This window comes from Mustelus asterias, chromosome 22 (genome assembly GCF_964213995.1).
Source record: "Mustelus asterias chromosome 22, sMusAst1.hap1.1, whole genome shotgun sequence".
Classification (NCBI taxonomy): domain Eukaryota; kingdom Metazoa; phylum Chordata; class Chondrichthyes; order Carcharhiniformes; family Triakidae; genus Mustelus; species Mustelus asterias.
Window position 1 is genome coordinate 19,738,549 of NC_135822.1, and position 16,146 is coordinate 19,754,694.

General features: G+C 44.1%; 1 protein-coding gene across 1 annotated transcript; it reads left to right on the top strand.

The window, feature by feature from the left end:
* The first annotated feature begins 6,074 nt into the window (after nucleotides 1–6,074).
* LOC144509885 (uncharacterized) lies at nucleotides 6,075–10,625 on the top strand. The gene is made up of 5 exons (XM_078238829.1): nucleotides 6,075–6,266; nucleotides 8,083–8,151; nucleotides 8,852–8,924; nucleotides 9,199–9,299; nucleotides 9,768–10,625. The coding sequence occupies exons 1-5, from the start codon at nucleotides 6,222–6,224 to the stop codon at nucleotides 9,840–9,842; spliced, it is 363 nt and encodes a 120-aa protein (XP_078094955.1). The 5' UTR covers nucleotides 6,075–6,221; the 3' UTR covers nucleotides 9,843–10,625.
* The last annotated feature ends 5,521 nt before the right edge of the window (nucleotides 10,626–16,146 follow it).

Below are 16,146 nucleotides of genomic sequence, written 5' to 3' on the forward strand. Positions count from 1 at the left end.
TTTCTATCTTAGTTCATACACAAAATATGGCCATTTATGTAGGAACCACAGAGAGGCCAATGTCTTGAGCGGGGAATAATATTAGCAAGAGAAAATTATATAATTTTCTGCATATTTAGAGAATCTATACTACAGTTCGCTACAGAGAATAAACAAAAAAAGGTACATATAAATTATTATTAAGTCAGGATGCAAAATCGGGCAATAAAGCAGTTATTTTACACCCTTCCTACTGGAGGAAAAAACCCAAAACCAACCAAGAAACACAGAACTGAAGTGTGTGGCCTGGACTTGAACTGCATTTTAATCCTCCTGTTCTTGGTCTGTGTGTGCTTTGTCCATGCTCTCATGGGTTTGGCTTCTGGAGAAGCTTGGCTGGACTATATTTGTACAATCCTTAGCACTGCAACCACTGTAAGTATGTAAGACAAAACAGGGAAACAAGTGCCATATCCATGATGGACTGTTTATCATCTAGTGAAGACAACTAGGATTTTACAGATTTAAAACAGCATAATAATAGTGAGCATGAGGAAGGTAAAACAATGGAAGGTCACCCCAATATTAATTCACACACAACTAAGTCTGCAATCAACCAAAGTCCACATATTCTGAAAATGGAACTGTGCCATGTAGTTTTTGTACAGTATGTATCAGAATAAACATTTTCCCCAGATTCAGTTTAGCGCAGTCTCCATATAAAACAACAATCTATTAAAATACATACTTGTTTCCACCTTGCTGCAGTGACTATTTGGATTTGGCCATGTTGTAATTTGGTTTAACTAGTCTCCACCCGTAAACTGATCACTTTACCACATGCTGCATATAGCTCCTTACTAATCGGGGGTTCAACAATGACAGCATTCATATTTTTGAATTATTGGATATTTTTCAAATATTGCACTAATTTTTTTGCCCCTTCTCTTCTGAACGTACTAACTCCTACTGAGTTACAATCCCACTGTTGTCAATAGCCTTCTGATTGACAGACTATTTAACCATAGAGGGCATCAAAGTTAAACTCAAATCAGTCCTCAAATACAGATATGCGCAGTTCAACAAGGGTTACTGGATGACATTCAAGATAGGATGACTTTCCTACTCCCCAGCCAGGATGCTGAGGTTAACTGTAGAGTTCTAACTTTTTACAAGTCACCAGGTGAATAATCAAACCTGTAACCTTCTGCTGTGTGACTTGCTGGCTTTGGCGAAGCTCATGTACCTGTTTAATACTTATAATGATAAGAGATGTTAGTGTTAGGAGGTGAAACATTTCTCATTTCAGGCAGCTAATATCGGCATCAAGTGCTTCCAAGCCATAGAAACTGACAGTATAGAAGACTATTCAGCCCATCACATCTGTGCCAGGTCTTTGAAAGGGTTATTTACTTAGTGCTAGATCCCATTCCTTACATCGTGCGACTGTGCAGAGGGACCTGGGGGTCCTTGTGCACGAATCGCAAAAACTCAGTCTGCAGGTGCAGCAGGTGATCAAGAAGGCGAATGGAATGTTGGCCTTTATCGCGAGGGGGATAGAATATAAAAGCAGGGAGGTCTTGCTGCAACTGTACAAGGCACTGGTGAAGCCGCAACTGGAGTACTGTGTGCAGTTTTGGTACCCTTATTTGCGAAAGGATATATTGGCCTTGGAGGGAGTGCAGAGAAGGTTCACCAGGTTGATACCGGAGATGAGGGGTGTAGCTTATGAGGAGAGATTAAACAGATTGGGTCTGTACTCGTTGGAGTTTAGAAGGATGAGGGGTGATCTTATAGAGACATATAAGATAATGAAGGGGCTGGATAGGGTAGAGGTGGAGAGATTCTTTCCAGTTAGAAGGGAAACCAGAACTAGAGGGCACAGCCTCAAAATAAGGGGGGGCCGGTTCAGAACAGAGTTGAGGGGGAACTTCTTCTCTCAGAGGGTAGTGAATCTCTGGAATTCTCTGCCCATTGAAGTGGTGGAGGCTTCCTCGTTGAATATGTTTAAATCACGGGTAGATAGTTTTCTGATCGATAAGGGAATTAGGGGATATGGGGAGCAGATTCACTTCAGATCAGCCATGATCCTGTTGAATGGCGGGGCAGACTCGAAGGGCCAGATGGCCTACTCCTGCTCCTATTTCTTATGTTCTTATCCTCTCAATTTTGTCTTTTACCTACCCCCATCCTAGCCCCGTAATCCCACACATTTACCACAGCTAATCTACCTAACCTACACATCTTGGACGCTAAGGGGCAATTTAGCATGGCCAATCCACCTAACCTGCACATCTTTGTACTGTGGAAGGAAACTGGAGCACCCAGAGGAACTCCATGCAATCTCCACACAGGATCACTCAAGGCTGGAATCGAACCAGAGTCCCTGTGGGGCAACAGTGCTAACCACTCTGCCATCATGTTTCCCTTTGTGCCACTGTGTTGCCCTTTAAATAAGGAACAGTTTTGTGCTGCCCATGGCTTACTAGGAATTGGACTGGTAGCGTGCAGACTTTTTCACACAGGGACCATTTTCCTGTTTTAAAGGCAAGTCAGTGAGTGACACTATTTCCCTTGTGGTGCATAAAGATGAAACACCAAACTTGGTCTGTGTGTAGCAGAATTGGTTATTATTCATGAATTGCATTAGGTCAAAGCATTGCTTCAAAAATGGAGAGATATAGGCTGGGAATATACAGCAAACGATAACTGGGGCAGTTCTAGTGGGACAAAAAGAAATAAGCAATGATGGCTATTTACCATATTCAGGGTTATGTACTACACACTCTGTAGGAAATAGCTCTTTCTAACCATTGCTGTTAAGTTATATGGACTATTTATTTAACAAATAGTAAAATAAATGTGCACAAGATATGGTTTGTGGAACAAAACAGCGAATGCTGGAAAAACTCGGCAAGTCTGGCAGCATCTCTAAGGAGAGAGAGCAGAGTTAACTGAATCATTTTGGCTCAGTAGTTCCTCTTCTGTGATGGAAGATAAAGTTTAATATGTTTAATTTATATGTTCTACATAGGATCCAATAGGATTTTTCAGTACAATAATTCATCAGTCTACATTTTATGTTTTCCTCTCCAAAAGGAACTGCCAACACTCCTGGATTTTACCCAAGTGACCATTCTTCATATGCCAACTTAAAAAGTGAGTCAACAAGCTATTTGAGGGTGGATGGCAAATTGAAATCATTGCCAAACCTGACCATGTCCTTACCCACACACATTCTCTCTTCACAAGTTACTCTGAGGCCAATTTAAGCTTTCTGTACTATTGCCTCATATGAAATCAGTTAATGATACACAGACCGGGGAGTGAAACTGGAATCTTCTTGGTGTCTGTGGTTCTGCAGAACAGCTAGGTAGCCCTTCAATAGACTGGTTATATCAAACAAAACTGGATCTAAAGCATGTTTGATTTCTACTTATTTTGATTCGAATCTCTGGTTTGACTCAGATCTGCTTTTGGAAAAATTACGTCTAATCAAAAGGCTGAGGTGAAAGGTCAAGACACCACCCAGGCTAAAGAGCGAGAGGAGTCCACGTTAATCGGTAGGTGGTAGTTGATGACGTTAGGCTTGTTTCGTTTAAATCAGTAGATTGTGGAAAGGAAGGATGAAGGAGAGGAATTTAGCAGGTTTGAAATCTCGGGAAAGGATGAATTAAGAGTAGGGGAGAATGGATTTCAATGAACTGATTGGAATCAAATTATATGGGATTGTTAAACGCTATCAAATTAAGTGACAAGAGTCCAGGTGAAAAACGTGCGCATTGAGAAACATTTTAAGCTAGAAACTTCACGATGACTATATTTTAAAATATTTACCAAACTCACCCAGTGATATTGTTGTCTGGCTTGTGAAGGAAAGTAAGTTAACAAGTACTTTGCTGTAAATACATTTTAATTATTAATATTAAAGCACAAGCTGTGTGTTTTGGAGTTTATCATTTTCTTACATACAATACTAAAGTGGCAAGTAACGAGTACTACCAATGTGCTCAAGACAGTGTTGCAACAGTTTCGAATTGCGTGACTGTTGGAAACTATGTTCATAATCAAACAAAAGGAACTTCTCCACACGAGTAAATAGGGGGCAGACTGCCAAAGGCGGGAAAAAAAGTGATCCAAATCGCTGTGCTCAGACTGTGGCCATTGCCAGGTAAAACCTGTTGGTGCAACAGGTAACGAGGACTTCCTGTCGGTTAATTAGTTACCGAAAGATCATAAACTTCGAAATGTATCCTGCACCACAGGAAATGTGAAAAAGGGAATAAACTTAATGCGAGCGCATCCTTTGAAAAGAATTCGAAGATGAAGAAAAGTGAAACCAATTGTAAGACTGACCCTTTGAAACACCAAACTATCCAGCGTAGTGTGTCGTGTAAAAAGTTACTTGTCTCAGCGTGCTCCGATTGCCCAAACCATGACCGTGTTCTTGCTGAACTCCACATCGGTTAGAAACGGTTTTTTTATTCAAATTTAATTTTTAAAGAATGAAGAGAGTGTCGCCATGGATTTTTAAAACGGCCACTTGACTGCGATTCAAGTTAAGATTTGCTAAGAATAAAAACTGTCCGTTCTAACCGCCACCCTCAATTGTGTTACAGTTTGTTGCATTAAAGTGAATTCATCTCCAGCGGTGAGTGGGAAAGGTGAGAGTTGCACCTGACTAAATGTGGCGTAAATATAATATACCGTCGAAATTCACTCCAAGCAGGAAACAAGTAACCAGGCCACAACAATTTTACACATTAAATTTTAAACTAGTTGTAAAATCCAACTGCAACAATTATGATCCGTCTGTAAATATCGTTGCAAATCACCACGAATAGTGACTGTTAAATAGTCTGGCATTTATAAGTTGGATACAAGTTCCGGCATCATGGTGTTTTTATACCTCGCCATTTAGAATCAAAATATTTTGTAAATGTTAATAATTCACTTGTTGAAATTTCTTTTATATTCTTGACAAAAGTCAATTCTAAACGATTGTTTTTATGATGCAAACGCGCGATTATAATGTACATAATATTTACACATGGTTAGGTCAAGTCACTAGTGTTTTGGCTACTCGTTTGCAAACATGCAACAACAATTGACTCAGTTTGCCATAACGGTATATGTACATCACGAAATGGATCTTATTAGTGGGTCGAAGGGGGAAAAAAATGCAAACGCCAATCAAACTGTTTAAAAAAAGCTCCGACACGACAGTCTTCTGGACAGTGGCAATTAGAGAAGATGACCTTTAAAAAGGCACCAATCAGATTAATCATCAAACTGGGATAATGCGAACGAAAAGGAAGGCGAGACTTTATATATTACTGCCAATGATGGTGAAGATGGTCAATAAGTGACAGGTGAGGCTCCACTAGGAGGCAGCCTCATGTCAGGACGCGTGGGGGGATTCAATTTGTAGGCGGCGCTGCTACATCAGCAGCCAATCAGTACACAGGATGAAGCATATTGACCAATGACAGCCACCTACAGGCGGAGCGGCTACATCAGCAGCCAATCAGTACACAGGGTGAAGCAGATTGACCAATGACAGCTTCCCTCTAATGGTGATTGACATCCCAGGAGGTGGTGTCAAATGACAGGGGGCGGGGCGATTCCAGATAGTCCAATAGGAATTACCTGGTCGGGATGATTGGCACTCCAGGGGGTGAGGTCACTGACAGGGGCGGGGCGGATTCCAGATGGCCCAATAGGAATTACCTGGTCCGGATGGGTGACACCCCAGGAGGTGGTGTCACTGACAGAGGGCGGGGCAGATCCAGATGGCCCAATAGGAATTACCTGGTCCGGATGATTGACAACGCCAGGGAGGCGGGGCCAACTACAAAAGAACAGAGGAAAATACTGATTAGCATATAGCCAATCGGCGTGACGGGGGCGTGGCCGGCATAATAAGCAGTTGCGCCAATCACGGCGCAGCAGATTTGCATAGGGCCAATCAGCCGGAGGGGGAGGCCGTACCTGGTAGTTGATGGGCAACTGCTTTAACCAATTGGAGGAGGGGAGGGCGGGGTCAGGTGGCTGGGAGCGGAGGTATTAAGAGTGTGAGCGCGGCACACGGCGCCTCATTTCTCCTCACAGCGTGTGAGAGTTGAAGGGAGATACAGTGGAAATTATTTGTAGCCACCAGGGATAAATCAGCCTTTGCCTACTTTCAGGTCCATTTTAAAAAATATATAATTTATTTATACATACTCTTAAACTTATTGAGAATGGCTGATACCGTAGTGGACACCACCAAAGAGGTCACATCCAAGGTGAGCGGTTTGATTTGATTCAACAAAAAAGAATGTAATTTGACAATAAATTTCCTCTTGGTTTTTGGTGATGTTTTATCTTCCTCGTGTTCCCTTTGTTATCTCAAATTTCTCTGTGTGAAGCGCAGGTACAAGTAATGGTATCTAAATGTGGGTTAATGTGTTTCCTAGAGTGGGGGCGGATTTGGGGATGGGGGTGTTTTGGGGGCAGAGGTTGCGGAGTTTGTGTCTCTTTCTCCTCCCCCACCCCGGGCTTGTTGAGGTTTAAGTTTTTTTTGTTGAAGTTGGAAAGTTATTGCTGGCGGAATGTGAGGCTGGGGGAGTGGAGCAGTCCAGGGGCTGCCGGAGCCGCTCGGATTGATCCTCAACGTGGGGATTAAAATAACAAATCCCTTTTCTTCCCCCCCCCCCCGGGACTCGGGTCTCCGGACCTGATTGATGTCTGGGTTTGGGGGGTCTGCGCTGGGGGGGGGAGCGGGGTGCTCCGTGTGCCGCAAGCGGTTCTTTTGAAGTTGCTGTGGGATTAAATGGACCGCCAGCTTCCCGCGCTCTCACTCTCCTCAGCATCGCTCTCTGTTCGCCCGCCGGGGACCCGCGCGCTCTCACTCTCCTCATCCCCATCTTCTCCCCACCCCCCTTCCTCCCAACACTCTCTGGACCCCGCTTCTCATCTTCCCCTCTCCCCCCCCCCCAGGGGAGTGGTCCGCTCCTCGGACTCCGCCGGTTCCGCACCTTCATCTCCGGCACCCCGGCTCATCCCCCCTCCAGACCCCCGGCTGCTTTCCCCACTCTGGGGAGGTCCTCTCTCTCTCTCCGTCGGAGCCGGCAGCTCGCCCTCATTTCTCCCCCGGGTCCGGACCCCCGTCTCCACCTCTCCATCCCCGGCTCTAGCCCTCCCCCGGGAGCCGGCTGCGTGTGTGGTGGTGGGGGGGCAAACACTCACCCGGCGCCGCCTCTCGGCTCCGTTTAAAAGTCAAACTACCGCCGCGGCCGCGCGCTCCCGCTTCCCGCCGGATTTTTCAGCTCGAGGCGAAAACGGCGGGAGAGGCGCGCGTGCGCGGAGCGCGCGGCCGGAGGGGGCGGGGCTTCTGTTCCGCGGGGGCGGCACCAGTGCGCAGGCGCGCCTCCACCTGGGACGGGGGGGTGGAGAGAGGATGGGCTGAAAGGGGAAGGAGCAGCGGGAGCCGTGCAGCTGCAGCATTGCAACCCCCCCATCTGTGTGCAATTGCACCATTGCAACTCCACCCACCCCCCCCCCCCGTTGCGGCCAGTCAGTTGGGAGGGGAGACCAGAGCCGGGTGGTGGGGAGGCAGATGGTGCATCTAGAGACACCGGTTTAATCCATTGGGGGAAGCGGACAATGTGTTTGCTGCCACGCGGGGGAGGGGAAACAGCAGCCCGGCATGTAAAATTGATGCAAAGTTTAAACAAACATTGTCTGGTTAGCGTCAGTAGTCGGTGACTTTTTATTGCCATTGATCCGGCAAGTTGGTCTTGCTTATTTTAATCCCACCTTTGCCGGGGGGGGGGGTTATAACCATCTGGGAGTTTGGCTGTTCCCGGTGTATTTTGTTGCTGAGTTTGAACCGCCGTCTGGCCGCGGTGTCCAGTCTGAGGGATCCAGAGCTCGGGCTCCGCTTTGCTACGTGCGCTGCTGCCCGTCCTCAGTGTATTGTTTCACTCCTCAGTGAGGGAGGGGGAAATAAATGAGTCTTTTTATTTGTACAAGATTCTCAATGCTTTGGTGGTCACTGAAATAGCTCGCGATTTGCACGGCCTGTTTTTTGAGCTGGTTGTTTTTATCTTGTGCTTGTAGGACCTGAAAGAAAAGGTTGTAGAAACTGAGAAGAAGGAAAACGGCAGCGGAGATGCACCAAATGGAACAGTAAGTAGTGAACGTTATGTGGAGGAGGGCAACAGGATTTTAAATAGCTTTGCTGATTGCCGAGCGGGATCGAAACTCCTTTCAAATGTGTATCTGTTTAGTTTTTACAAGAAAAGATCTAGCCGGGTTTAACAAATTAGTTTGAATTTCAAGAACCAAAACCTCCCCCACCCACCCCACCGAGGCATTTTGAGTGGATCGTCAGGTAATGTTTATCACCTCGGGTGTCAAAGAATTCCACACCCAGCAAACATTTTTACCAATTTGGCTTTGTGGTATTTCTGTATCGACTTTGTTCGCTAGTTGCTGCCTGCTCTGAAAGTACAGCCACAGTAATCTTTAGCAGGGTTGTGTATGGATAGATTCCTAGCCTTGTGTTACTAACACTTATACACGTGTCCTAACTGGCCTTTCATTCTTCCGATGCATTCTAGGCAAACACCTAAAAGTAAACTGTAAATGAGTAAATTTATAATCCCCTTAAGTAAACACAAACTGGGAAATGTGATAAACCCTAAATGCAGCGGTACCATGTCTATGTAAATATTAGCATAATGGGGAGGGGGGTTCCAGTGACAGCTGACATTAATATTTTGAATTGTGGGAAATGTATGTAGTTGCACATAACCTGTAATCAAGCACGCACCTGAAAGTTCAGGTTTACTGTGTTTTTCCCTCCCTAATGATTAGTTTGTTTCAGGAGGAGGAGAATGGGGCCGAGCACACGGATGAAAATGCAGAAGAAGTAGAAGAGGAGGAGGAGGAAGAAGATGGTAAGTAGGAAGAATATCCAGACAATTGCTAATGTTGCAGTAAGACTTAAGAATATTTGTCCATGTAGAGTCCTCACTCGTATTGCAAAGGGAAATGCTTCTAAATAAGACTTTGATCAATCTATCTGCTCTCAAATAAGAGAAATTCTTCAACATACTGGAAATATCTTGGATAGCGATGGAGCTATTTTGCTTTTAATCCTATGCTGATGAACCAGAAGGTCACATTGAGTTTTGTCTGAAGATTATGGTAAATAGAAACTTTTATCTTCAGCTGAGGGTGAAGGTGAAGAGGAAGATGGTGAAGAGGAAGAGGGTGCTGAGGAAGATGATGATGCAGGTGGACATGCAGTGAAGCGTCCAGCTGAGGAGCAGGTATGTGCCAATAAGTCTCATTTACATGTGCTAATGTATTTCTTCAGTGGCATGCAATCATGGGAGAGTCAGCCTGTGATTTCCCAAGGCAGTGCGATCCAGGGATGTACCAAATATCTTTAGATGGACTTAAAGCTTTGTCCATGGACATTCCAAACTTATTCTTAGTCATATAAAGTGAGATATAGGATTGGGTACAAAATACCCCCCTTTTAATTGCATTTTAAAAACAGTTTAAATTAAAAGGAAAATGAAGTTGCAAGCTCCACAGGCTGAATCTTGAAGTTGAGACTGTTGACTAGAGAAACTGAAATGCTGCCATACCACTGTCTGCCACTTGGGGAGCCTTTCTTTGTTACCTTTTGGTGGCAAGAACTTGCTCCTGCAGCCCCAGAGCAGTAAACTAGCCCTCAATGATTTTCCAAACTTTCATTTTCTGCCCTCTGATTTTGATTTTCTATCTTTCAGGATGACGTTGAAAAGAAGAGGCCAAAGTCAGAAAATGGAGAGTCGACAGAACCCAAGGCAAAGGCAGAAGCTTAAGCATTCCTTTTGAATTTTTATATCTTGATGGTGTGGTCAGGTTCACATTGTAGAGATTGTGCTTTTCTTTAAATGTACATTTGCAGAGTGTGGGTTTTATATTGTACTGTACAACTGGTTCCTGTAACACCTGTCCAAGGCATTGCTCTGGGGAATATTTGTTTTTTATGAAGTTATTTATTATATGGTCTTTGTACAACCACATTTGTAATGGGTTTGAATGCTGTAATAAATGTTTTGTGGTCTGTTTTGAAATGGGTTTAGAACTTGGATTTGTACATTTTAGAAGCACATGCTTTACAGTTGACTGACCATGTTCTTATTTCAAGAAAAGAAAATAAATAACTGCCCTTTTTTCTTTTTGTAAATTGTGTTTAGGGTAGAGCTTCTTATGCAATGAAGACCAAAGATATAGGTCTTGTTAACGGGGTGGGGTGGGGGGGAGATAAACCTGGTCTTCTATTCTGTACAAAAATACAAAAATGTAACAAAAAAAATTTAACATTCGTCAAGCTCCACAATTTGTCACCGTTTGATATTGTTTGTGGTGCAGAAAACAACTTCCAGCAAAAATTGACAGGTTCAATTTGTAAATTTCTTTTTGAACTCATTGTAACCTATGCTTAAAAACCCTGTATGTGGTTTTAAAAAAGTAATTTGATTGAGTAGTATCATTTTTTCCATATTGAACAAGGTTAAATTTGTATACCTCATTAGTTCATGCTTGACCACTACTTTGTATATTCTGGTTAAGTACTATAAATAAATCTTTGGGTTTTTTAAGTGTCTGAGTAATTTGTATGTAGGGCAAGGAATTTCATTTACTATACAAGTTATTGCCTCTGTACTTTGCTGCTTTCCCTATGATCTCATTGTGCAGTGCTTACTTTATTCAGTCTTCCATCTGCAGACTAGAGACTACAGCAAGCTTGCCTTGTCTCTAATTTTAGTGGTTTTACTGGCTCAGCCAATTGGGTTTTTAAGGGGGTTCATATGGCTTGGACAAGGGAAAAATATATTGAGGGTTAGTGACTAGGTTTAAACAGGCACAAGGATGCACAAAAATTCAGAATTTGGAGGGTTGAGGGTGGGGTGATGGGTGAGTTCAGATTTTGGTGTTAGACCACTAGCTCTGGACAAAGTCTGAAATGCACCTATTAGGATTTCAATAATTTGACAATGCAGACTGAGAATAAGTAAAGAACTAGTGTGTTCAGGAAACATTGAACCTCATTCTAAGGTGCGATAATGTTGCATGTTACTTTTGAAAGGGAAGTGGATAAGTAAAATGTCATTAATCCTCAGAGCTAAGACCCTGGTGCAAACATCCTCTTCTGATTAAGAATGGGATCATTTGACCGCTATATGTTAAATGGAGAGATAATTACACATCCAGGTTTAGCAAAGTGACAATGGATTCACCCAATTTTCGGAAGATTGGAATGGGTGTTATTTACTTTGGGGCTGATATTAAATTTCCCCTGTCTTGGTGACTAAACTGGACAGTAGGCCCATTATTTTCTTTGTAGCTCTCTGGTGTTAGCCCATCATGGCAGTGGGTGGATCTGGGCAAAATGCCCTAGGGAGAGTTGGTGCAGCCACATTGGCCTGCATGTTGAGATTCTATGATTCATTCCCGAGTTCTGCATTATCTGGTTTGCTGGTTCCTGTTTTTCCCAAACGAAGTGCCTTATATTTGGAGTAAACTACAACTCCCATTTTACCAATCTACAGTTTTATTTAGCTCCTGTAGTATTTGCAGTTTTTGCTTTTCAAATTCCTGTCCCACCCCACTTTCCATTTGTCTTCTGACCTGGATCCCAGCTCAATTTGATACTTGCCCTCCTATGTGGGCCATAGATGTGCACAGTTTGGTAGTTGCTGTTAAAAATTAGCAACAGATCAAACACTTGCTGCTGCTGTTGGTGCCCTGGACATGAACATCAGTGAGAGTCAGCATCAGGAGAGGAGAAGAGTTGAACCCCAGTGAGAGTCAGCACCTTCAGGAGGAGAACTGAACCCCAGTGAGAGTCAGCAACTTCAGAAGAGGAGGGGAGCTGAACCCCAGTGAGAGTCAGTGCCTTCAGGGGAATCTGCTATCAGAAGCAACCTAAACACTAAGAGTAAACCTGCTTTTTGGGTGGGTCCCTTTGGAAAAATAAGAATGTGTTTTTCTATCAAGTGCTAAATTTACAACTGCATCTAATTATCCTCGGTTGTGGTCGATCACACAGGAGATTGCCAATTAACAACACTGATTCTCCATGACTAAAGGTGCTTTCATCTTGGCATTAATATTGTACGTTTAACATAAAATGTCCTAAGGTGCTTCTCAAAGCATTATAAAATAAAATATGACTGAGCCACGTAAGCAGATATTTGAGATGACCAAAAGCTTGATCAAGAGGCAGGTTTAAGGAATGTCTTAAATAAGAAAAACATTGTTGAGGAAAAGAGGTGCAGTGAGGGAATGCCAGAGCTTGGAATCTGAGTAACTTGAAGGTTTGACCACCCACGGTGAAGCAAACAAAATTGGACATTTTTAAGAGACCAGAATTAGAGGAGTTCAAATATCTCAGGGAGTTACGGGCCAGGAGAAGATTATAGAGATAGGCGAAGCAAGGCCATGGAAGAATTTGAAAACAAGGATGAGAATTTAAAAACAAGATGTTGCAGGCAGTAGGGATGAGAGGTGAACAAATCTTAGTGCGAGTTAAAAGACAGCAGAGTTTTGGATGATATCAGGTTTACAGAGGGGAGAATGGGAGTTCAGCTGGGAGTACATTGAAATAGTCAATCCTAGAGCAAATGAAGACATGGATAAAGGTTTCAGCAGCAGATGAGCTGAGACAGGGGTGAAGTAGGGTGGTGTTAACGCAAGTGAAAATAGGCAATCGTGATGGCACAAATTTGAAAACAAGCTTGATCTGGCTGAATAGGAAATCCTCGCAGTTAAACTCTGATGTCGTGGAAAGGTCTGTCAGAAACTGAACAAATGATGACATCTAAATATTCACCAAACAACCACCATGAATTGACAGTAATTTTAAGTCAATACATTAATATTTTATTTTCACCCTACTTTCCTGAAGGTGCTGACTCTCACTGGGGTTCAGCTCCTCTCCTGAAGGTGCTGACTCTCACTGAGGTTCAGCTCCCCTCCTGAAGGTGCTGACTCTCATTGGGGTTCAGCCCCTCTCCTGAAGGTGCTGACTCTCACTGGGGTTCAGCTCCCCTCCTGAAGGTGCTGACTCTCACTGGGGTTCAGCTCCCCTCCTGAAGGTGCTGACTCTCATTGGGGTTCAGCCCCTCTCCTGAAGGTGCTGACTCTCACTGGGGTTCAGCTCCCCTCCTGAAGGTGCTGACTCTCACTGGGGTTCAGCTCCTCTCCTGAAGGTGCTGACTCTCACTGGGGTTCAGCTCCTCTCCTGATATTGCTGAATCTCACCAACGTCAAGACCCCTTGCACTCCTGAAATCCTGATAATTTTGAATACCTCTATTAAATCCCCCTTCTTTGCTCTGAGGTGAATATCCCCAGATTTCCTCGTCATTCAACTGACTGAAGTCTGTCATCTATAATATGATTCTGATATTATTTAGCCTTTTATTTCTCTCCACCAACCTAGGTCTATCATTGAGAAAAATAACGAAGTTGGTCAGAATCTGTCCCCTCCCTGCCTGTTATCTAGATCATGGACTATCACACTGAGGGCATTATCACCAGGTTCTCAGGCATTAGAACGGTGATGACAGTGGCCTGTAACATGGCAGTTCTCCACCATCTTTACACAACTAATCAAGTAAGAAAGGAGATGGGGTACATTGTCCTCAAGCTATAAGTGTATTATGAAATATGGAGAAATGTCAGGGAATTAGGATTAAAGTAATGCTGTCAGAACTAATAAAAATGACAGAAAGCACCATGATTTTATTTTGATTTATTTATTGTCACATGTATTAGTATACAATGAAAAGTATTGTTTCTTGCATGCTACACAGACAAAAACGTACCGTTCATAGAAAAGGAAACGAGAGTGCAGAATGGATGTCGTCTATATGGATTTCAGTAAGGCATTTGACAAAGTCCCACATGGCGGGTTGGTTAAGAAGGTGAAGGCTCATGGGATACAAGGAGAAGTGGCTAGATGGGTGGAGAACTGGCTTGGCCATAGGAGACAGAGGGTAGTGGTCGAAGGGTCTTTTTCCGGCTGGAGGTCTGTGACCAGTGGTGTTCCGCAGGGCTCCGTACTGGGGCCTCTGCTATTTGTGATATATATAAATGATTTGGAAGAAGGTGTAACTGGTGTAATCAGCAAGTTGCGGATGACACGAAGATGGCTGGACTTGCGGATAGCGAAGAGCATTGTCGGGCAATACAGCCTGATATAAATAGGCTGGAAAATTGGGCGGAGAGGTGGCAGATGGAGTTTAATCCGGATAAATGCGAAGTGATGCATTTTGGAAGAAATAATGTAGGGAGGAGCTATACAATAAATGGCAGAGTCATCAGGAGTATAGAAACACAGAGGGACCTAGGTGTGCAAGTCCACAAATCATTGAAGGTGGCAACACAGGCGGAGAAGGTGTTGAAGAAGGCATATGGTATGCTTGCCTTTATAGGACGGGGTATAGAGTATAAGACCATAAGACATAGGAGCGGAAGTAAGGCCATTCGGCCCATCGAGTCCACTCCACCATTCAATCATGGTTGATTTCAACTCCATTTACCCGCTCTCTCCCCATAGCCCTTAATTCCTCGAGAAATCAAGAATTTATCAATTTCTGTCTTGAAGACGCTCAACGTCTCGGCCTCCACAGCCCTCTGTGGCAATGAATTCCACAGACCTACCACTCTCTGGCTGAAGAAATTTCTCCTCATCTCTGTTCTAAAGCGACTCCCTTTTATTCTAAGGCTGTGCCCCCGCGTCCTAGTCTCCCCTGCTAATGGAAACAACTTCCCTCCGTCCATCCTATCTAAGCCGTTCATTATCTTGTAAGTTTCTATTAGATCTCCCCTCAACCTCCTAAACTCCAATGAATATAATCCCACGATCCTCAGATGTATAAAAGCTGGAGTCTGATGATGCAGCTGTATAGAACGCTGGTTAGGCCACATTTGGAGTACTGTGTCCAGTTCTGGTCGCCGCACTACCAGAAGGACGTGGAGGCGTTAGAGTGCAGAGAAGGTTTACCAGGATGTTGCCTGGTATGGAGGGTCTTAGCTATGAGGAGAGATTGGGTAACTGGGGTTGTTCTCCCTAGAAAGACGGAGAATGAGGGGAGATCTAATAGAGGTGTACAAGATTATGAAGGGTATAGATAGGGTGAACAGTGGGAAGCTTTTTCCCAGGTTGGAGGTGACGATCACGAGGGGTCACGGGCTCAAGGTGAGAGGGGCGAAGTATAACTCAGATATCAGAGGGACGTTTTTTACACAGAGGGTGGTGGGGGCCTGGAATGCGCTGCCAAGTAGGGTGGTGGAGGCAGGCACGCTGACATCGTTTAAGACTTACCTGGATAGTCACATGAGCAGCCTGGGAATGGAGGGATACAAATGATTGGTCTAGTTGGACCAAGGAGCGGCACAGGCTTGGAGGGCCGAAGGGCCTGTTTCCTGTGCTGTACTGTTCTTTGTTCTTTAGTATTACAGTCATAGCTAGGGTGTAGAGAAAGATCAACTTAATGCAAGGTAAGTCCATTCAAAAGTCTGACAGCAGCAGGGAAGAAGCTGTTCTTGAGACGGTTGGTACGTGACCTCAGACCTTTGTATCTTTTTCCCGAAGGAAGAAGGTGGAAGAGAATATCTGGGGTGCATGGGGTCCTTAATTATGCTGGCTGCTTTGCCGAGGCAGCGGGAAGTGTAGACAGTCAATGGATGGGAGGCTGGTTTGCGTGATAGATTGGGCTACATTCATGACCTTTTGTAGTTCCTTGCAGTCTTGGGCAGAGCAGGAGCCATACCAAGCTGTGATACAACCAGAAAAAATGCTTTCTATGGTGCATCTGTAAAAGTTGGTGAGAGTTGTAGCTGACATGCCAAATTTCCTTAGTCTTCTGAGAAAGTAGAGGCGTTGGTGGGCTTTCTTAACTATAGTATCGGCATGGGGGGACCAGGACAGATTGTTGGTGATCTGGACACCTAAAAACATGAAGCTCTCGACCCTTTCTACTTCGTCCCCGTTGATGTAGACGGCATATTCTCCTTTACACTTCCTGAAGTCGATGACGATCTCCTTCATTTTGTTGACATTCAGGGAGAGATTATTGTTGCCGCATCAGTTCACCAGATTCTCTATCTCATT